At 38.3% G+C, this 24,125-nt stretch overlaps 1 protein-coding gene across 1 annotated transcript in view; it reads left to right on the top strand.

Annotated features, from left to right (window-relative positions):
* Positions 1 to 24,125, top strand: part of LOC107564742 (A disintegrin and metalloproteinase with thrombospondin motifs 20-like) — a 97,830-nt gene that overhangs the window by 29,147 nt on the left and 44,558 nt on the right. Inside the window, exons 8-12 of the mRNA XM_016249888.1 lie at positions 26 to 130; positions 15,372 to 15,517; positions 16,002 to 16,183; positions 20,492 to 20,628; positions 20,878 to 20,995. Of these exons, the coding sequence (XP_016105374.1) occupies positions 26 to 130; positions 15,372 to 15,517; positions 16,002 to 16,183; positions 20,492 to 20,628; positions 20,878 to 20,995 (688 nt within the window). The remainder of the gene's footprint in view (positions 1 to 25; positions 131 to 15,371; positions 15,518 to 16,001; positions 16,184 to 20,491; positions 20,629 to 20,877; positions 20,996 to 24,125) is intronic.

Raw genomic sequence — 24,125 nt, 5'->3', positions numbered from 1 at the left:
CTGAAATGACTTTCGTCGATTGCAGAAACAGTGCAAGCGTCTCTGGTGCACCAGTGCGGAGGGCGACCATAAAGGATGTCGTACGCAGCACATGCCACTCGCTGATGGGACCGAATGTGGCTATGGAATGGTAAGACACTTTCCCTACGCTTTCATGCCTGTGTTTTTGTCTGGCGGTTAGTCGTGCGTTAAACTGAAATGTCAAAGCTGATGAGGATGGTAATGTGAGCTTGCGTAGCTGGTTTCCTTCTTGTCCGTGACATTAGCTGCCTAAACACAGAATCAGGTTCATTGAGGGGTATTTATTTAATCCCACATGACTGTAAAAGAAAACCCTCCAGTTCTTCATGAAATCCCAATATAGTGTGTGTAGTACTGGAATGGTGTGTTCACACCAAAAGTGAAGCGAATATTTGAAACACGTTACTCACTCTAGATTACTCACGGGATATTTTTCACGCACGAATAAAAACATAAAAAACATTTTCTGATACAACCGGACGTGTCAAACTGGACATGTCAATAAGCTCTTCGCTGATTGGCTAGTGCGACAACACGTCATGCAAATTTTCTGCTCGTATTCACATTTTTCAACTTATGCAACAAAGGCATCGCCCAATTCACGTCTGTTTGTAATCTACTCACGCTAATAATTAATTTTGCTTTTGATGTGCACACACCATAAGTGTTGCGATGCCTTTCACTTGTTTTCTTTCACTTCTCGATTGCTATGCTAATTAGCCGCATTTAGTTCACTGCTGCTCGATCTTTGAGAGCTGAGATCCGAGGTGAAGTATCAAGCCTTTGAAACCGAACGCCACCCGCGGATCACCTTGTTGTGAACCCGTGACCCCCAAACCTCTTTACGACGCGGGTGAGTGGGTCACTGGTCAGGGAGTTTTAGAGAGTGTTGGGTTTAGACCAACACAAAAGACGCTGCAGAAGGAGGGGGTCCGTTTCTCCTTCATTTTAACAATTTAAGTACAGGGAAACTTCTAGAACAAAGCTTTCTGAGTGAATCAAATGTTAACAGAGGTGGGCAGTATGCAATCAGGCTAGTGGCTGGGAAAGCAGAAACCTTTCTCAATCTCATTAACTGTGGGATTGCCGTGCAGTACGTGAAGCCCTGAGGAGGAAGGAGAGCGAGCAGCGTTTGTTGGTTGTTCTCACATCGGCTGATTAAAGCCACAAGGGCATGAAAGAGTTCATGTCAGTGTTAAGCTTCATTACTCATTAGTGAAACAGACCTCCCGTTTTAACTAGCGCTTCACATCTATTAATACTCTAGCATTATTCCTCCAGCTCTGGTGACTGTAATGGTTTATTAGAGCAGTGTTAGTTCAACTAAACATCCCTACATCAAGAACATAAATTAATTTATATGAAAATATTATTTGGGGAGGAATTATCTTAAGTTTCTCAACTGGTTTGGCTTCAGGAACTAGATTTTACATTAGACGGTGATTCAACACAGAGCCACAATTATGTATCATACATAAGTAAACAAAAGTGTCAAAACAAAAGTATATATATAAATGATTTTATAAAACTGATTTTATTATTTTATTATTAAATGATGATGAAATATTGATTTATTTATGCCTTGAGTTCTGCTAGTTTCATACTCTCAGCTACCAATTTTTCATCTCATAAAAATACATTCTAATTGGAACAAACCATGTTTATATTTGTTTGAAATCATATTTAATGTCATCTGGGTCATATTTTCTATTATTTTAGTTTTATTCAAAGTCAACAAGTGCATGTTGGCACCTGTGTAATTTGACAGGCTACTACCAAGTGACAGATGAATTTGAGAATACATGAACAGAATACATGAGAAATGTTTCTTAATTTTCATGTTTTTATTTTGCTTCCCAAACTCTTATATTGTATAACTGGTTAATTCAGAACTGAACTGGATCGTGGTCCGTTAGTTTAGAAGCGCTGTTATGCATCATGCTGAGCGAAATAGTTACTGCGTGACTCTTTACAAAAACAGGGACACAAAGGGTCTTTTTTCTTGGGCTTCTACCCCTCGTGGCCCCTGCACCTTTGTTTGTGGTGCTGAGTTCCTGGTGTCACCTCCTCATGGGGCCGTTTGAAGTGGCAGAAGTTGAAAGAAATGCAGCTCTCTGTCTCGGCTCACCTGCCTGTCTCGAGCTCTTTAATGTGGGAAGGTCCTCACGAAGGCTTGTTCAAAATGTCTTTTTCTGTCTCTCTTCTCTCTCATTTATCTCCAAACGTTGGCTCGTTTGATCCCGTTTGAGCTTGTAAATGGACCACTATGTAAATAAACGCTGGTAATCATCAAACACATGAGCTCTAGTGGAGATGCAGAAAAGCGACGTTAGGATCAGACCGTAATTGCTTTGATTCTTTGCGGTTTCCCCCTCGTTCCCTCGGCCTCTCTATGTCCTCGATTCCCTCTTCTGTCTTGCAGGGCACTGGAGTGAGTAATGTTGTCACATGACCCCAGCGGCCTGTCTGTCATCCGGCTCAGTGAGCCCTGCGCTAACGAGGGCATCCCATTACTTGCCATCTATAAGTACCAACACCTCCCTCCCTCCTAACTCGATGGTTAACGGAGTCCATTTATTGGGACAGAATGGTTATATCCCAATAAAGATGCTTGTAAGTGAAGTCATGAATCATAGTGAATCATAATTGTGCTTGCATTCAGTTTGTAAACACCTGGGGTTGGAGAATTTCTTTTGGATCCCAACGTCCCAATTAGGTTTCTTAACTTGCTTAAAGCTGCAGTCCGTAACTTTTTTTTGGTTAAAAATGATCCAAAATAAATTTTTGAGAAAGTACATAACCAGTACATAATCCTTACTTTAGCCCGATTCACAACAGTAAGCATATAATAATGTTTTCTAATTTGAGTGGTACTGGTTGGAATTCACGGGAAATTCGAGCATGCTGCCACGTCATTACGTCACGCCTGTAAACATAAAGAAGTTGTCCCGGCTAGTAGGCTATATCACACGTGAGGATCCAGCAGGTGGCGGATCATTAATGGCCTTTTCTCACAGCAGCTGGAATAATTAAACTTATTTTGATAAGCTAAGCGATCGTTAAGATTGAATCACCATTGGTAGCGCGATGTGTTGTAATGCTTTTTTTCCCTCAGTTGGTCAGAACAAAAGGGGCAGACATGTGACTTACTTGTTCAGATGACAATATCTGGTGAAAATTCTTATCATTCTTATCATGTGTGATTCCGAAGTACAGTATCCACACCAGTGAGGTGACTCACAGCCACACATCAAAATATTAGATTCATCCACGCTGAGGAGCCGTGCCGGTGCACAACCCACACAAAGAAGATATTTCCGAAAATAAGTGAAATTGCAGGTTTCAAACAGAGATGGCGACAAAGAGGCCAAAGAGGCAAAACTTACAGACTGCAGCTTTAACTAGCAAACTTCCATAATTTATTGGTATACGCATGATCTCTAAACTCTTCGTTTCATTATGGGAACTGTGGGGAAAGTTGGCAGGTTGCTTTTGCGTGAAGTAGCTGGTTAAATGATTAGTTCACTCCTGAATTAAAATTTCCTGATAATTTACTCACCCCCATGTTATCCAAGATGTTCATGTCTGTCTTTCTTTAGTTGAAAATAATTTAAGGATTTTGAGGAAAACATTGCAGGATTTTTCTCCACATAGTGGACTTCAATGGGGATCAACGGGTTGAAGGTTAAAAATGCAGTTTCAATGCAGCTTCAAAGGGCTCGACACGATCCCAGCCGAGGAATAAGGGTCTTATCTAGCGAAATAAAAAAATTAAAAGTTATATACTTTTTAACCACAAATGCTCATCTTGCACTAGATTGACCTCATGCATTACGTAATCACGTTGGAAAGGTCACACGTAATGTACCGACCCAGTGTTTACAAAGCGAACGTGCAAATAAAGTCAAAAAAGGTAAAACAACAATTGCAGACAATTTTGAAATTGGAGGAGAAAATGAGATGAAGTTTTTGCATGATGTTTCCAACGTGATTACGCAATGCGTGAAGTCGTGGATGCAGAGCTAGTGCAAGACGAGAATTTGTGGTTAAAAAGTGAAGTGACTGGAGTAATGATGCTAAAAATTCAGCTTTGAACTCATTTTAAAGTAAATTTATAAATATATTCAAATAGAAAGCAGTTATTTTAAATAGTAAAAATATTTCACAATATTACTGCTTTTGCTGTATTTTGGATCAAATAAATGCAGGCTTGGTGAGCAGAAGAGACTTCTTTGAAAAAAACATAAAACATCTTACTGTTCAAAAACTTTTGACTGGTAGTGTACATGCAATTTTTTAAATCATAACATGTAAATTTATATAGTCGCCAGTGGCGATCTCAGCAAAAATATCACTCACAAATTAATATTTTTGGTCGCAAGTGCAACCGTTTTAGTCGCAGTCTGGAGCCCTGATAAAGGTGAAATGAACTACCTTTTCCTCGATTACTTGGCAATCACAGCAACAACTAATTCGTGAAAATCAGATACCGGGCCGCCGTTACAGTACTAGACGTCTCGCTGGAAACACATGCAGATTAGCAGGAGAAGTGACAAGCGATCCACATGGAGAAACGAGCTGCCAGGAACAGCAGCCAAGCCGGAGAGCCACGGCCAACACATTCTCCAACGTTTACAAGACTTCAGTCTTTTTCTCTAACTGCCTGAGACGAGGACAGGTTGAAGGTTCTGCTGAGCCGAAGCCGGGTTAGGCACACAATAGTGTCTATTGTACCTCCAGACATAAAGCTTATTGGAAGAGGAACCGAATACAAGCACAATTATGATTTGACTTCATTTACAAGCATCTTTATTGGGATGCTACCATTCTGTCCCAATAAACTGACTATATTAACCAGCTAGTTCATGTTTTAATGCATAGTCGCCACTCCATACTAGGTCCCCTGCTGAAAAGAACCGTTTGGTCATCGTATGGTTACTAGTAAATTACAAACCAAGTTGACCAGGCAATTTAGGCAAGTTAAGAAGTCTGATTGGGATGCCAGGATCTAAAACAAATTCTCAAATGAGATGAGGACAGGTTGAAGGTTCTGGTGAGCTGAAACCAGTTACATACACATTAGTGTCTATTGCACCTCTAGACATAAAACCTTATTGGAAGAGGAACCAAATACAAGCACAATTATGATTTGACTTTAATTGCATATTTATTGAGATACTGAGATACTATACTGCCTCAATAAACGGACTCTATTAAATGATTAGTTCACTTCCAGAATTAAAATGTCCTGATAAATGCAGAAAAGCAGTGTCTATTTCGTGCACAACTTGAACAAACTACAACAGGTAAAGAGCTGTCACTGTGTGGACATGAACAGTATCGTTAACAATTCTCATTTATAACTGATACTAATATGGCTTCTTGTTATCAAGATCTTTAGTCTATATGTGTTCTGTAAATGCGTGAACTTCATATTATTTTTAGCACACTTGCCGTCCAATAATCACAATAAGCTTTGTTAACTTTTAATAAACAAAGTAGGCTATCAGCTTTAAAATTCTGCCAAATTCTTTACGAAATGCAAACAATAAATACGGTTTTGGCGCTCTTTAATGCGGCATGAGCGATCGCTTTAGAGCCTCAGTTCAAGCGGCATGTGAACTCATCGTATCTTTCTCTTTACTACTATAGTACGAAATAAACATGAATGGACATCAAAAGGTATATTATACGATACAGTACAACCTAATCGAACTGATCGCTCATTTATTGTTTCAAACTGTGAAAAAAAAACGTGTAAACAATATCACATAACAATATTTACCTCAGAACAACCATTTGGCGTCCATAAGCTCATTAGTCAGTTTGGACAAAATAACTATAAAGAGGAGCATTTAGCTAAATATTTGTGCTATATTGCATGTTCATATTTGTACTTAACCTGTTGTCTACATAAGAAAGAAAGCAAGGAGCTAAAGATCAAATTCAACAGCTCCGATATAATTTCATGTTACTAATGAATAAAAAACAGACGGGATGTGTGTAAGACATATGACAACATTTATAAGATGCATTGAGGAGGAGCCCAAACTACACTCGATGGCCAAGTGATGTGATATTGGCACAGATTCTGTGCAATAAACAATTCTTTGTGACTGTTTAGTTCCTATTTTAAGTGAACCTTAAAATGCTGATGCTGTAAAAGGAGGGGAGACATAAACACAATGCCGTATGACTGAAATGTTAAAGTGTTAAAAAATAAAAATAAATAAAACCCATTTATTCTGTGGCACCTAGAAAAAATAATCTGGCGTCTAAATTTGTTTCTTATAGGAGCCAGTGGCTCCTTAATTGATTTATTTTTCCAGGAGCCCTGTTTATTTATTTAACCAGGCAAGTCGATTAAAAACGGGTTAGTTTTGTAGTAAAACACTGAGAAGTTATAAGCTTAAAAGAGTTTATTCCTAAATGAAATATGAAAGGTAGGTTGTTGGTGTTGTCATATTTTGAAGAATTCTCCAAGGAAACCTTTTGAAGGTGCCATATTACCTGAACATGTGTTTTGCGGTGTGACATCTGTGTGCTCGTGTGTGTTTTGAGGATAAAAGTGTGTTTTTCCCGATCGCTGAGGGCCGTGTACGAGTGCACCTCCTGTTCTGTGGGTTTGTTGTAGATGCTGAGGTCTGTCATTAAGATCTGACGGGATTTACTTCAGCAGATCAGCTGTTCAGTTCACATGTCACGCTTCACATGTCATTTGCCAACACGGAGAAGGCCATCGTGTGTTGTTTTGTTTGTATAGATCTATTTTTGCACTCTGATTGTACTTCTAATGTCAGCCGAACTTCTAAACCGGTTGTAAACTGCCTTACGCTAATGAATCAATTACTGTGTTTAGCTTAAGAAGTAAGCTTAGGACCGAAAAATACCATAGAAGAAGTCTAATGATGCCACAGCGCCCCATGTGGCAACAATGAGAATGCAACACTTGTGTTTTGTTATTAAAGGTGCTGTATGTAAGTTTTTGACTCTACTAAAGCATAAAAATACCATAATATGTTTCCAGGTATTTAAGAAACATACTAAGTTAAAGGGTTACTCCACCCCAAAATGAAAATTTTGTCATTAATCACTTACCCCCATGTCGTTCCAAACCCGTAAAAGCTTCGTTCGTCTTCGGAACACAATTCAAGATATTTTGGATGAAAACCGCAAGGCCGCGAGATACTTTTCTGTTCCAGAAAAGTATGAAAGACATCGTCAGAATAGTCCATCTGCCATCAGTGGTTCAACGGTAACGTTATGAAGTGATGAGAATATTTTTTGTACGCGAAGAAAACAAAAATAACGACTTTATTCAACAATTCGTCTCCTCTGTGTCTCTCCGCATCACCGTAGCGCCATTTTGGAGAATATTCGCTGATATTCTGTGTCAGCTGGATGCGCTGTTTTCGTTCAAATCAAAGCGTAAATACATGTAGAAAACGTATCCGTGTGGCGCGGCTGACACAGAAGAGCGTACGCTGCTTGCGTTCAGCAGATATTCTCCAAAATGGTGCTACGAATTGTTGAATAAAGTCAATATTTTTGTTTTCTTCGCGTACAAAAAGTATTCTCGTCGCTTCATAACGTTACGGTTGAACCATTGATGGCAGATGGACTACTCTGACGATGTCTTTCATACTTTTCTGGAGCTTGACAGTGTAAGTTACTTGGCAGTCAATGGGACAGTCACAAGCCTCCCAGTTTTCATCCAAAATATCTTAAATTGTGTTCCGAAGACGAACGAAGCTTTTACGGGTTTGGAACGACATGGGGGTAAGTGATTAATGACCAAATTTTCATTTTGTGGTGGAGTAACCCTTTAACTTATTTGTTTATCTGAAAAACAACGCTACAGTCAGTTATTCTCCTTTGAAAATGTGCGTTCCGGGCCGGAATGTCAGTCTCTGTTTTGGTTTGTGAAACCCGCCCACTGCCAGTTTACCCAATTGTATTTCGGCAGCCCGGGTTGCCAGTTGGCGAAAAACAAAGTGTATTTAATTTCATTCATCGTCAAGTGCACTCGTTCCTGTTGGCGTCGTCAATCTGGCAACCTGCGTGTGCGTCAAGTCTGAGGAGGAGGCGTCGGGTGAAAAAACCCCAATATTTTGAATTTGGACTGCAATACCTAGTTCAACCACTCGGTGTCAATCCTACATACAGCACCTTTAAATGACTTCTGATATATTGAATGAAAGCAGTGACCTGCAATCATGTACTTGCATGTTTGTTTATTTATTTATTTATAAATGCTACTTATATTAAACTACTTATTTATAATTATTTCTAATATTTGATTTCCTTTTTTATGAGGGCAAGATAATATTTGGTGGGAAATTACGTAGGACTGAACTTTATTTTCTCAATCAAGATTTGATTGGATCATAAAAAGTGGGCTGTGATATTATTGCCAAGTATGAACCAACAGTTGGTTAGTATTAAAATTATTTTTTTAAGCAAATTAACTTAACCGATGAATCGTGCTCAGTAATACCTGGGACGTGAATTAGGAGAGTAAATAGAGTCAGTTTTGATGTAAATCATATGCGTGTGCTAATTGAACCCTTCTGTGAGTGTCGTGACCTTTGACCCTGAGCTGTGAGAAGTCCTGCCTGGAAGGTGATGTGTTTTGCGAACGAGCTTGTCAAAATGAGAGCGGTCGAGAACGAGAGGTGTTTCTCCTCTGTCACTCCTGCGCTGATGGATGCGTGTTCACCACAGCGTTCACACAATTACAGGGCACCATGCAGCACCTTCACACAGCAGATGGACTGCCTTCTGACAATTTAATGTTCCTTTTTTATAATTACATTACATTTTGTGTGTTTATTTAGTTGTGGCATCATTTAATTAAATTAAATTTTATTTTATTTTATTTTATTTTATTTTATTTTATTTTATTTTAAATCATACAGCACCCTAACACAACAGATGAATCAATGTTTCTGCTGCTTTTGGTTTTATTTATTTATATATTTATTTTCATTATTTATTATAACTAACCCACAGCTGTTGCCTAAAAAATTTTTAGTTTATATTTTCTGTTATTTATTTTATTAACCCCACAGCAGATAGGCCGGCATGTTTTTGCAGCTTCTGACATTCATTCATTCATTCATTCGTTCGTTCATTTTATATATTTTATTTTTAATATTTATTATATATTTTATTTAGCACTGTATCACAGTTGTGGCATAAATTATTTTATTTTATTTTATTTTAATCATGCAGCACTTTCACACAGCAGATGGATGGTTTCTGCTACTTTTGACAGGTTTATATTTCATATATTTCTTTAAGTGCTTATGCAAAGTGTGCGAGAGTGTTTCCTAGCTGTAGATTCCCAGCGGATTTGTTGGCTTTTACTAAATGAGAGTGTGTCTAGTGAGGTGGTATGGGTACATTTTGTGTGTGTGTGTGTGTGTGTGTGTGTGTGAAAGTCACAAATCTAAAACACGTGTTGGCAGCAGCTGGGCTGGTTTTTCTCACTCGACCTTCAAATATCTCACTGCATTCTCAATTAAGAGCAAATCTTGACAAGCTCAGAGTCACCTCAGCCCGTCTCTCTCTCTCTCTCTCTCTCTCTCTCTCTGTGTGTCTCTCGCTCTCACCTCAGGCCGTTTCCACACCTTCACGAGTCTAATTGAAGGTCACAATGGCCCCAGATGCTTCTATTGGCAGAACAAACAGCCCATACATATGGCAAGTGTGTGTGTGCACACTGAGGTTTACCCCTCCTTCACTCGTTCTTTTTCTCTTCGGAGCCTCTTTCAAGCTGCGGTTCTCTCCCACAGCACCTTTTCAAGCTAAACAAAGGCGCTGTAAACATGAAGATGGCAGCGGGGAGTGGAATGCCTTTAAGGCTTCAGACTTCAGACTCTGACAGCACTCGGGGCTCGCCGGTGGTCCGGGTCTATTCTGTAACGCCAGCACACACACATGGCCATTTACAATCCGTCACACACACACACACACACACACACACACTCTCTCTCTCTCTCTCACACACATACAAACACACACACACCCACACGCACACGCACACACACACACGCCAAAGGGTAGAATGGGGGATCATGGAGGGTCTGGAGTGGTCTTTCACAGACATCCAGACAGCTATCAGGAGCCATGAATGAGCCTCCTTCACTCACAAGCCTCTCTCTCTTTTCTCTATCATCACTCTCCCCTTAGTCAGGTCCTTACAGAGCAAACTGGAGCACAGCTGTTACTCAATGAGGGACATCTGGATTGAATACTACCCGTTAAATGCCCTCAACAACCAACAGACCAGTGGGGGGGGGGTTGACAGACAGGCACTAAAGCTACAAACACACACACACACTCTCTCTCTCTTACACACACACACACACACTCTCTCGCTCTCACACACAAACACACATACACACACACACACACCCTCTCTCTCTCTTACACACATACACACACATACACACACACACACACCCTCTCTCTCTCTTACACACATACACACACATACACACACACACACACCCTCTCTCTCTCTTACACACATACACACACATACACACACACACACACCCTCTCTCTCTCTTACACACATACACACACATACACACACACACACACCCTCTCTCTCTCTTACACACATACACACACATACACACACACACACACCCTCTCTCTCTCTTACACACATACACACACATACACACACACACACACCCTCTCTCTCTCTTACACACATACACACACATACACACACACACACACCCTCTCTCTCTCTTACACACATACACACACATACACACACACACACACCCTCTCTCTCTCTTACACACATACACACACATACACACACACACACACCCTCTCTCTCTCTTACACACATACACACACATACACACACACACACACCCTCTCTCTCTCTTACACACATACACACACATACACACACACACACACCCTCTCTCTCTCTTACACACATACACACACATACACACACACACACACCCTCTCTCTCTCTTACACACATACACACACATACACACACACACACACCCTCTCTCTCTCTTACACACATACACACACATACACACACACACACACCCTCTCTCTCTCTTACACACATACACACACATACACACACACACACACCCTCTCTCTCTCTTACACACATACACACACATACACACACACACACACCCTCTCTCTCTCTTACACACATACACACACATACACACACACACACACCCTCTCTCTCTCTTACACACATACACACACATACACACACACACACACCCTCTCTCTCTCTTACACACATACACACACATACACACACACACACACCCTCTCTCTCTCTTACACACATACACACACATACACACACACACACACCCTCTCTCTCTCTTACACACATACACACACATACACACACACACACACCCTCTCTCTCTCTTACACACATACACACACATACACACACACACACACCCTCTCTCTCTCTTACACACACACACTCACACACACACTCTCTCTCTCTCTCTCTCTCTCTCTCACACACACACAAAAAGAACGGGTTGAAATTTGAACACTTTAGTTACCATATAACTATAGACTATGATAAAAGTTCATCAGCATGCATTGATTAATCCCATGTTGTAGAAAAAAAAATTGTGACCAAATTATGTGCTTGTGTGACCAACTGATAGTTATATTTTATTTTATTTTATTTTATTTATAACACATTTTTAATTTTATTTAAACAACTGTCCCTTATTTGTGGTGTTTACTTTAATTTAATTTAGTTTTATTTTATTTTATGTAATTCTTAGCAAATGTCCCTCAGTTGTGGTGTTTATTTAGTTTTTCATTTTTTATAAACAACTGTCATTTCCACTACAACCGACAATTCTGTTATTAATAAAGTTTTTTCCAAAGTTAGTGTACTAAATTTGTCAGTGAAATATGAGATTATCTCAAAAAGGAAAAAAAAAACATAAACATATTTTTAACGTTAAAATTGCATTCACGTTGTAATTTTGTCAAATTATGCAAAATGTGTATTTAATTGTGTGTATTAAAGGTGCATAACATACTTGATTTGAAATGAGCTGTATAATTCATTGTTGGAGATGTGGTGGAAATGAAGTGTTATAAGTGTATTTCAAGAGGGTGTTTCATTTCTTTTAAGTGCAGCCACACATAGAGTTGAAGAAACACCCCGACACACACACTCTCACTCTCACTCTCACACACTCACGCACACGCAAACACTCACACGCACACACACACACACACACACACACTCTCACGCACACTCAAACGCACACACACACACGCACACACACACACACACTCACACTCAGTCACGCGCGCAGACACACACACACACACACACACAGGTGCGCAGTCTTGTGCAGCGTGTTTGTGTTAGTGTGTGTGTGTGTGTGTGTGTGTGTGTGTGTGTTCGTGCCCTGCGGCTCTCTGTGGCAGGGTATCCTGTTGCAGTGTGACTGGGAGCATCAGTTTGCATTTGTTTGCGTTTGTTTAGCTGTGGTTTGGAGTGTAAAATGCGTGTGTAATGCGCTGAAGCCGTTTCTCTCCATATTTAGCTTATTCTCAGAAACGTCTCATCAGACAAACCACAATCACAGCAGACCTGCCATCTTCACATCCACTCACCCTTCTGTTTCTGACATTTAACTGTGAACACTTCAGAAACATGACACAGATTTAACAGATGAAAAAGAGCTCATGCAGACAGGGTCAGAATATGAACTATGGAACATTAGACATCAGATACTGTGGCTGTTCAGCAGTACAGTGATGTACAGTATCAGATGGTAATACTGTAGTGATTACCATATTCATGTATTCTAACTGATAAACATATTCATGTTGTATAGTATTTTACATATTATACACAGTATATACTGTATGTGTGTGTGTGTGTGTGTGTATTTATTAATAGGCCTATATTATTTTACATTCGTAATAATATATAATATATCATATAGTTTGAAATGTTTTACAATATATAATCTAATATATGAAATATATAAAAACATAACTCATAAATAATTCACAGACACACACATATAATATGCATTTATATAATATTTGTATAGAGAGAGAGATTTTCAAAAAGTATTCAGTTTTATAAAAACTTTTATATGCATTTAAATGAAAAAAAAATTATATGTCATTTTGTCTATCTATCTGTCTATCTAGAAATACATCTGAAATACAGCCGTGATGCAGCTCATTTCTCTGTCTGCTGTGGTTCAGATCAGACGAGGCCTGTGTTTAATCCGTCCTGTCCTGGTGTATGGCGCTGGACTGAGTGCTTGTCCGTCATTAGCAGCAGTGAGTCTGGTTTCGGATCGGGACGCAGGTGTGCTGCTTCAGTCAGACTCGTGTGTAATGGCTCTGTTGTGGATTCCTGCTGGACGCTCTTGTGTGACGTGGCTTTTATCAGAGGAAAGAGGAAGCCTGCAGTCAGAGATGAATATCACACACAGAGTTATGAATGAATGAATGAATGAATGAATGCAGCAGTCACCGGATCTCTGTTATTCTCACTCTAATTATGCTTCCTGTTTAGAGCCAGATTACTGTGTTACTGAGAGGAGACACAGATACTGTGTACCACGGTACAGGGATGTACGGTATCCCATGGTAATACTGTGATGATCACTATATTTATATTCTAATTGATTGCCATATGCATGTACTACGTACAGTATTTGGCATTTTCCTTGTAGATACTTCAGAGAATACCATGATGCTACCATGGCATGTGTTCAAGGTAGATAGGTTTAATAATAAAAAAAAATGTAATAATAAAAAATAAATAAATAAATATATATACATATATGTATAAATATAAATATATATAAAATAAAAAATATTTAGATATTTAAATATTTTTAAAAACTTATTTTAATATTTATACATTTATATAGAGGGGGAGATTTATAAAATCATCTTTATAAATAATTTATAAATAATTTATGTATTTAACTATTTTCATTTACTGTGTTAATAGCGTGATTTTTCAACACCTACTATTGTAAATTCAAGTTTTTTTTTTTTGTCCATAGTCCATTTTTTTGGGACATTTACTATTGTGGTACCATGTTTTTGCACTTTTGCCACTTTTTATATAATTCATCTTATTTGCAAGTTAAAATGACTTGTACAACCAGGTTGATTATACTTTAAAAACTGAAGGCAGTTAGAAATTGTTTTGCAGTGTGCCGTAGTTTTTTCTCTTGCAAAAATCACACACACACATGATATGTTTTTTAGCACAAAGTGTGTCATTGTAGTTTTGAAAGTACCTTGTAGTACCATACCATGACATATTGTGACCCTGCACCACAAAACCAGTCATGAGGGTCAATTTTGTGAAATTGAGATTTATGCATCATATGAAAGCAGAATAAATAGCTTTCCATTGATGTATGGTTTGTTAGGATCGGACAATATTTGGCCGAGGTACAACTATTTGAAAATCTGGAATCTTAGGGTGCAAAAAAATCTAAATATTGAGAAAATCATCTTTAAAGTTGTTCAAATGAAGTTCTTAGCAATGCATATTACTAATCAAACATTAAGTTCTGATATATTTACGGTAGGAAATGTCTTCATGGAACATGATCTTTACTTAATATCCTAATGATTTTTGGCATAAAAGAAAAATTTATAATTTTGACCCATAGAATGTATTGTTGGCTATTGCTACAAATATACCTGTGCTGCTTATGATCTGTGAGGATTGATGTGATGAAGGAAAGCAGGAAGGGCTTTGGCAGTAGAGATGTGACTGTGGGAGGAGAGGAAGCAGCGCTGCGAGACTGTAATGAGCTCTGTCGCTCTTATCTGTGCGCTCAGGTTTAGTTATCGCGTCTGGTGCGTGTGTGCGAGACCGACGCCAGCCTGTCCTGCATTCCAGCCAGCGCTCCTCTGCGAGGGTTCGGTTACTGCCAGCGGCTCTCTGTCTGTCTGATGACGCCAAACACAGAGCATGTGCACTGTCAGATATTACTGTAATGAGCGAGTATTAAAGGTGCAATAGGTGATTGTCTTGAGAAACGTTTTTTGTTATGCTGGGTGAAAGTCTCTCTATCACATCCCGATAGCAATCATTAAGTTAAGTGGTCTAAATGTATTTATCGGTATTTATATATTCTGTGGAAGGCGTAGGATCAAGAAATGTTCGTCCAATCAAAACGCTCGGCCCGTGTGTGTGAGTGTGTGTTTAATTACATTTTTTAAAGTTTTTAAAACCATTGTTTGTGGACAGTTAATTTCTGGACACCTGATAATGTCATTTCTGATATAATGTGTCTGTGTGTTTTTAGCACTGCAGGCACGGCATGTGTGTGAATAAGGAGATGGACATGAAGCCGGTTCATGGTGAATGGGGCCCCTGGGGCCCCTACAGTGTTTGTTCCAGGACCTGTGGAGGAGGAACACGCAGCACAACCAGAGACTGCAATAAACCCGAGTAAGCGCATAATCTTTTGTTCTTTATTTCTTATTTAGTTATACAATATGGTAATTATAAAATATAAAATATGCTTTTTTTTAAGGTGAATATATATATATATATATAGAAATTTTGTTTTAATTTTATAGTGAAATATAATCTCCATTCATTTCCTTTATACACATTGTTTCTTTGTTATTGTACATATGATTCAACATGATATTTATTCACCCCATCATGTCATTAATAGTATATAAAAATGAAATAGGCTTTGGAGTGAACTATGATCTTAATGGCCCTAAAAAGAGAATACATTTTTTTATACAAAATAATATTATTATTATTATTTTAATTTAGTTAAGAAGTTTTTAAGTAATTAAGAAGTTTGACTTTCTGTAAATGTGCCCAATTGCATTGAATTGGTGAATTTTCGTATTAAATAATTTATTCCTATCAAAAGGCTTTCAGTGTGTGACAGCACAGATATCTTTCTGGTTCTCAGGCCGAGGAACGGGGGCCGGTTTTGTGTGGGCCGCAGAATGAAGTTCCGCTCGTGTAACACGGATCCGTGTCCCCGTGGCCGGAGGGATTTCAGGGAAGAGCAGTGCGCGCAGTTCGACGGGAAACACTTCAACATCAACGGACTGCCGCCCTCCGTCCGCTGGGTGCCCAAGTACAGCGGCAGTGAGTGTGTTTGACCTCTGACCCATCACACACACACACACACACACACACACACACACACACACGTTTGGGAAGAAATACTTTATATTGCCAATGTTATAAACGTTGTTGGTAACATCAAAAAAAAAAAAGTTTATTAAAAAAAATCAATGAGAAGGTAAAGGTAAAAAAAAAAAGATTTAAATATTTGAATGCTAAAATAGGGGTCCCCTGGAAAACAAAGTTTGGCAACCACTGGGTTAAAGTATGTTGTTTGATGCTTCCTTTAATACAATACAGCAATGTTTTATAAAGATCTATTTGCTTTAGCAATGCGTTAATTACAAAAGAACCGTGTTGTAACACCAGAGAAATGTTTATTTAGGCAAGTCCAGCTGTAGCAGACATTTGGGAAGTCCCAACAGATTTGGCTCTTGTTGTCAGTGTTGCCAACTTAGCAATTTTGTTGCTAAATGTAGCAACTTTTCAGACTACCCTAGCAATTTTTTCTTCCAAAAGCGCCTAGCAACAAATTTAGCTAATTTTTTTACTTTTGATAAGTGGCTCAGACAATAAAAAGGCACACATTTTTTTTTCTTCCAAAAGCGCCTAGCAACAAATTTTGCTAATTTTTTTACTTTTGATAAGTGGCTCAGACAATAAAAAGGCACACATTTTCATCCAAATTACACAAAAAGAGGAAACCAAAGATGCCTAGCAGTACACACATCACGTGAATTGTGTTAGCTGCTATTTGCAGTTGTTCAATTTAATAATAATAATAATCATTGAATCATTGTTCATTTATGATACACTTTGTCAGTAGCTTCTTGTACCTGCGATTTGTTGATCAATTAGTACACAGTAAGAAAATAGGCAAAAGATACTAGTAATTTTCCAGGACATTATCCATTGTAACCCTGTAACCTGAAAACACAATGCATAATTTAAAATGCAGGTAAAAAATCAATACGGAAAATTTTCATATTAACATAGTAGATTGTGCCCTAATTTTACAGACTCTTCTTAGAGTGTAGCATACTAACTAACTACTAATACACTGCTTAAAGCATAATTGTTGAGAATGTGTTATATTACTAGTTTACTAGCTATTAAAAAAAAACTTAAATTGTAATCATTCAAAAATGTGTAAGAGTTCAATAATTCAATTTATTTAAAAATACAGCAATTTATATTATTTATAATATTGTATTATGCATGATATTTTACAAACAAATCTAAATTAACGTATATAAAATATATTTTTAGCTGAGATTTGATGTTGTGACACAATTTTGCGTTGTGATTGATGAACGTCATTTAGCAACTTTTAGCAACAAATCGACCTTCCTTTAGCGACTTTCTCTGAAAATGAGTTGGCAACACTTGCTGCAGCTATTGTTGTAATGGTTTTCTAGCGGCTGATGGAGGAGCCGTGCTTCATAATAAATCTGCTGAGCTCGTCAAACACTGATGAATAGCACACAGACAGCATTCATGCTTCTGGCAGATGCTTTTATCTGAAGTGAATGCTGTAGTTACTCGCTGACAGATGAAATGGAGAAATCACATCGCTCTCTGACTTCAGAATGACTTTGCACTTCATTAGCCGATCAGAAACCCTCTCTGCTGCTCTGACATGTTTATAGAGGGTGGAGAGTGAATATGAGTGAATATCTCAAGAAAGCTGCTAATTCGAGTACATTTTTTAGACCTGTGACTGTAGGGTCCGTGTACGTTTTGATAGTAAGTTTTTCAATTTAAAATGAAATACGCAGAAATGAGAAAACGGCGCCTTTATTCTTTTATTTTTTTTTTTCGTTTATTCCAAAAAAAAAAAAGAAAAAGAAGATTTCGGCTCAATTTTTTTTTTTTGTTTCACGGGGAGAAAACGGATAAACGACTTCAAAATTCGTTTTCCCCATGTGAGCGGTCATGAAACGCCCCTTTCTGCCGATTGGTCAACCAAAGTCGTTCCTCAGTTCTGTTAACCCTTAAATGCATGAATGTTTCACCAATCATTATTACATATTCGGGTCTTTAGCGGCCAGGACCTATATATCCAGCATGGATGGATCTCTAACTGCTGCAATAGCAAAAAAATTAATCTCTTGATACTTTAAAGGGGTCATATGATGCTTTTTTAAAGATCATTATTTTGTGTATTTGGTGTAACAGAATATGTTGACATGCTTTAATGTTCAAAAAACACATTATTTTTCAAATACTGTACATTATTGTAGGTCCTCTATGCCCCGCCTCTCTCAAACGCTTCGTTTTCGAAAGGAACACTTGAAATCGCATCATATGACCCCTTTAAGAACAATGGACCGAGCATGATTGACAGGAGATCTGACCAATCAGAACGCGGATATTATGTGCCGCCGCTGCTATCTGCCATCTTGCCAGACAGCTACAGCTCCATAGAAATCCATGTTAAAATGGGGTGAAAAAGATCGACTGAATTGAAACTTTTTCAATGTAACCAAGTATAAAAATGTGCGCAAGGTTGCTGTGCTGTTGTTGGCTGCCATAGTAATGGCAATAAGCAAAGGCATTTCTTTAAAGTGTGAAAATTATTAAATTATATGTTTAAACGTAGTCAGTAGTCAGTGTTACACAGAATTCGGCCATCCACCGATTGCAGCAAACTGTAGAATCAGGGTCACCTAGGCCTACTGTAAGCCCAGGGGAAAAAAAACATACGGGTAGTGTTAAAATACATGTTCAAACAAAAACTGTCATGTTTTGGCTATAGGCATACGACGTGTTTATGTGATTATATGTTATGATGATGTATTATACAGTATATTTACACTGGACAGTTTGTAATCTTCATTAACAAAACATCCTTCTTGACTCTCCAACCGAGTGTAATGGTAGCCTATGTTAAGAAGCCTTTAACATTATGTGCTCAACAGTATCAGCATCTATTAGCACACTTATTTTGATCTTTAATGTTTGATCTTACCACATTCTTTGTAAAAAAAAAATATTAACATTATTCGTTATTAACAAAACGAGTAAGACGGATCCTATAGGACTCTAAATGGATTTTCCCCTTACTTTAAAATGAATATAGTTTTTGGTTCATTGTTAATTTAATGAAAACACAACAACAACAAAAATAGTACAATAAAACGCGCTTATATTAACCAAACTTTTATAAAAAAAATGAATAAGACACAAATATCTGCATTATATTTAAGGTATTTGGATTTTCCCCGATAAAACGAACGCTGGTTTTGTTGTTCATTATCACTTTATTGAAAACACAACAAGAATATAAAACAAAGGCAAACTCACTCACTATGAAGCGGACGCTTGTCTGCTGTCCAGCTGAACTACACTGATATTGTTATTTCTATAAAAATGCAAAACGACAGTGGAGCGGTGGTAATGCAATCGGTGGATGGCCGAACACCGTGTAACACCGAGAGTTAGTTATTTATTATCTAGTTATTTATCAACATTTTACTTTTCTGTGCACACTCATAACTTAAATCCTGGCAAAACTAAACGTTCCCGCCCGCGTCTATGGTTACAGTACAGTAAAAATTTAAATCGTCATCCTTGGTGTATACCCTCGGCTGATTTGCAATACAGTATTTGCAATGACTATCCATTGTCCAAAACTGAAAAGTTAAAAGTTGCGACTTTTTAGAACGAAGTTACTAAAAGAAAAGTTACGACTGCTTCGTATTTACACTTGACTGAACACTGATCTGTGGAAACGCAGCTTCACCGCTCAGATTTAACTCGGCACACAGGCTGGGTTCAGATTAATATTTCTGAAATAAACTTGAAACGCGTTAGGTTGCACAGAAGAAATCCCAGTCTAGGACCTGTGTACAGTTTAAGTACTATAGCAGCAAAGGAGTATTAATTTGTTTAACAGAACTGAGGAACAACTGAACAACATGGGGAAAACTAATTTTGAAGTCGTTTATCCTTTTCTACCCATGAAACAAAAATCGAAAAATTGAGCCGAAATCTTGTTTTTTTGGGGGGTTTTTTAATAAACGAAAAAACGAATAAAGGTGCCATTTTCTCGTTTCTGCTTATTTCATTTAAATTTGAAAAACAAACTATCAAAACGTACATGGACCCTGTAGCTCAACTGTTTTTCATTGTCCTCTGGTGTTTCTCATATCTTTCTCATCACACTTTGGTGTTTTTCATCTCTTTCTCATCACTAATTCCTTTCTTGTTATTATAAAACAAAAATCTTACTGACCCCAAACTTTTGACTGCTATAGTGCACAGAATCAACAAAATAATGGTAAAATAATGCCAAAAACTCTCCTACTCATCTCTCTTGTTTCTCAGTTCTGATGAAGGATCGCTGTAAACTCTTCTGTCGTGTCGCGGGGACGATGGCGTACTATCAGCTGAGGGATCGGGTCGTCGACGGGACCCCGTGTGGACCGGACACGTATGATATCTGTGTACAAGGCCTCTGCAGGGTATGAAAGGGCTTCTAAAAATGATAATACTCTGGTACTTTGAAATGTATTACGGTACTGGGTGATTACTGTATTCATATACAATGGTACTTCAAAGAACAACGTGGTACTACCATGGCGTTTATCCAAAACCCATCAAGTTACCATGGTATATGTCTAAAATAAACATAGTAATACCATGGTATGTACCCATGGTACATCTGTGGTGCAAATGGAAACTGACATTCTTATTGTATGTGTTTATCATAGCAAGCAGGTTGTGACCATGTTTTGAACTCGAAGGCCAGAAATGATAAGTGTGGCGTCTGTGGAGGAGACAACTCTTCATGTAAGACCCTCGCTGGAACCTTCAACAACTCACAATACGGTGAGATCCTATGGACCGCTCTGCTCTCCTCTTCTCATCCCTCTTGAAAGGTTTGCAGTGAGGGGAATGCTGGGAAATGACAGAATCATTAGTTAATTTCATTTGTTGATAAGTTCTTTCTTTCATGGGTTGGATAAAGGAGCAAGAGATCATGTGACACAGTAGGGTTTCCTCCCCTCGTTCCTCTTCTTCTATTTGTTGATTTCCTTCTTTATTTTTTTCTTTCTTTGGTTTTGGTCAGCACACTACACGTCAAACATGGCTAAATCATCTTCCTCTGTGGTTTTCTCATCACTCCCTGGTGTTTCTCAGTGTTTCTCATCTTCTTCTCATCGCTCTCTGGAGTTTTTCTTATCTTGTTCTTACTCCTCTCTGGTGTTTTTAATCTGTTTCTCATCACTCTCCAGTGTTTCTCATCTCTTTCTCATCACTTTCTAGTGTTTCTTATCTTGTTCTTGACACTCTCTGCTGTTTCTCATCTCTTTTTCATCACTCTCTGGTGTTTCTCATCGCTCTCTGGAGTTTTTCTTATCTTGTTCTTACTCCTCTCTGGTGTTTTTAATCTTTTTCTCATCACTCTCCAGTGTTTCTCATCTCTTTCTCATTGCTCTCCTGTGTTTCTCTTTTTTTCTCATCACTCTCCAGTGTTTCTTATCTCTTTCTCATCACTTTCTTGTGTTTCTCATCTCTTTCTCATTGCTCTCCTGTGTTTCTCTTTTTTTCTCATCACTCTCCAGTGTTTCTCATCTCTTTCTCATCACTTTCTTGTGTTTCTTATCTTGTTCTTGACACTCTCTGCTGTTTCTCATCTCTTTTTCATCACTCTCTGGTGTTTCTCATCGCTCTCTGGAGTTTTTCTTATCTTGTTCTCATTGCTCTCTGGTGTTTCTCATTTTTTCCTCATCACTCTCCAGTGTTTCTCATCTCTTTCTCATCACTTTCTTGTGTTTCTTATCTTGTTCTTGACACTCTCTGCTGTTTCTCATCTCTTTTTCATCGCTCTCTGGAGTTTTTCTTATCTTGTTCTCATTGCTCTCTGGTGTTTCTCATTTTTTCCTCATCACTCTCCAGTGTTTCTCATCTCTTTCTCATCACTTTCTTGTGTTTCTTATCTTGTTCTTGACACTCTCTGCTGTTTCTCATCTCTTTTTCATCGCTCTCTGGAGTTTTTCTTATCTTGTTCTCATTGCTCTCTGGTGTTTCTCATTTTTTCCTCATCACTCTCCAGTGTTTCTCATCTCTTTCTCATTACTTTCTGGTGTTCCTTATCTTGTTCTTGACACTCTCTGCTGTATCTCATCTCTTTCTCATCTCTCTCCAGTGTTTCTCAGTTCTTTCTCATTGCTCTCCAGTGTTTCTCTTTTTTTCTCATCACTCTCCAGTGTTTCTTATCTCTTTCTCATCACTTTCTTGTGTTTCTCATCTCTTTCTCATTGCTCTCCTGTGTTTCTCTTTTTTTCTCATCACTCTCCAGTGTTTCTCATCTCTTTCTCATCACTTTCTTGTGTTTCTCATCTCTTTCTCATTGCTCTCCTGTGTTTCTCTTTTTTCCCATCACTCTCCAGTGTTTCTCATCTCTTTCTCATCACTCTCCAGTGTTTCTCATCTCTTTCTCATCACTTTCTGGTGTTCCTTATCTTGTTCTTGACACTCTCTGCTGTATCTCATCTCTTTCTCATCTCTCTCCAGTGTTTTTCAGTTCTTTCTCATTGCTCTCCTGTGTCTCTCTTTTTTTCTGATCACTCTCCAGTGTTTCTCATCTCTTTCTCATTGCTCTCCTGTGTTTCTCTTTTTTCCCATCACTCTCCAGTGTTTCTCATCTCTTTCTCATCACTCTCCAGTGTTTCTCATCTCTTTCTCATCACTTTCTGGTGTTCCTTATCTTGTTCTTGACACTCTCTGCTGTATCTCATCTCTTTCTCATCTCTCTCTGGAGTTTTTCTTATCTTGTTCTCATCTCTCTCCAGTGTTTCTCAGTTCTTTCTCATCACTTTCTGGTGTTCCTTAGTTTGTTCTTGACACTCTCCAGTGTTTCTCATCTCTTTCTCATCACTTTCTGGTGTTTCTTATCTTGTTCTTGACATTCTCTGGTGTTTCTCTACTTTTTCTCATTGCTCTGTGGTGTTTCTCATCTCTTTCTCATTGTTTTCTGGTGTTTTTAATTTCTTTCTCATCACTCTCTGGTTTTTCTCATCTTGTTCTCATCACTCTGTGGTTTTTCTCATCTTGTTTTCATTGCTCTCTTGTGTTTCTCATCTCTTTCTCATCGCTCTCTGGAGTTTTACTCATCTCTTTTTCATCACTTTCTGGTGTTTCTCATTTTTTCCTCATCATTCTCCAGTGTTTCACATCTCTTTCTCATCACTTTCTGGTGTTCCTTATCTTGTTCTCACTACTTTCTGGTGTTTCTTATTTTTTCCTAATCATTCTCCAGTGTTTCTCATCTCTTTCTCATCACTTTCTTGTGTTTCTTATCTTGTTCTTGACACTCTCTGCTGTTTCTCATCTCTTTCTCATCTCTCTCTGGAGTTTTTCTTATCTTGTTCTCATCTCTCTCCAGTGTTTCTCAGTTCTTTCTCATCACTTTCTGGTGTTCCTTAGTTTGTTCTTGACACTCTCCAGTGTTTCTCATCTCTTTCTCATCACTTTCTGGTGTTTCTTATCTTGTTCTTGACATTCTCTGGTGTTTCTCTACTTTTTCTCATTGCTCTGTGGTGTTTCTCATCTCTTTCTCATTGTTTTCTGGTGTTTTTAATTTCTTTCTCATCACTCTCTGGTTTTTCTCATCTTGTTCTCATCACTCTGTGGTTTTTCTCATCTTGTTTTCATTGCTCTCTTGTGTTTCTCATCTCTTTCTCATCGCTCTCTGGAGTTTTACTCATCTCTTTTTCATCACTTTCTGGTGTTTCTCATTTTTTCCTCATCATTCTCCAGTGTTTCACATCTCTTTCTCATCACTTTCTGGTGTTCCTTATCTTGTTCTCACTACTTTCTGGTGTTTCTTATTTTTTCCTAATCATTCTCCAGTGTTTCTCATCTCTTTCTCATCACTTTCTTGTGTTTCTCATCTCTTTCTCATTGCTCTCCTGTGTTTCTCTTTTTTTCTCATCACTCTCCAGTGTTTCTCATC

The sequence above is a fragment of the Sinocyclocheilus grahami genome, unplaced genomic scaffold (genome assembly GCF_001515645.1).
Source record: "Sinocyclocheilus grahami isolate Dianchi unplaced genomic scaffold, SAMN03320097.WGS_v1.1 scaffold958.1, whole genome shotgun sequence".
In the NCBI taxonomy this organism is placed as follows: domain Eukaryota; kingdom Metazoa; phylum Chordata; class Actinopteri; order Cypriniformes; family Cyprinidae; genus Sinocyclocheilus; species Sinocyclocheilus grahami.
Note: the sequence above shows the minus strand (reverse complement) of the source record. Positions and strands in the feature narration are given on the sequence as shown.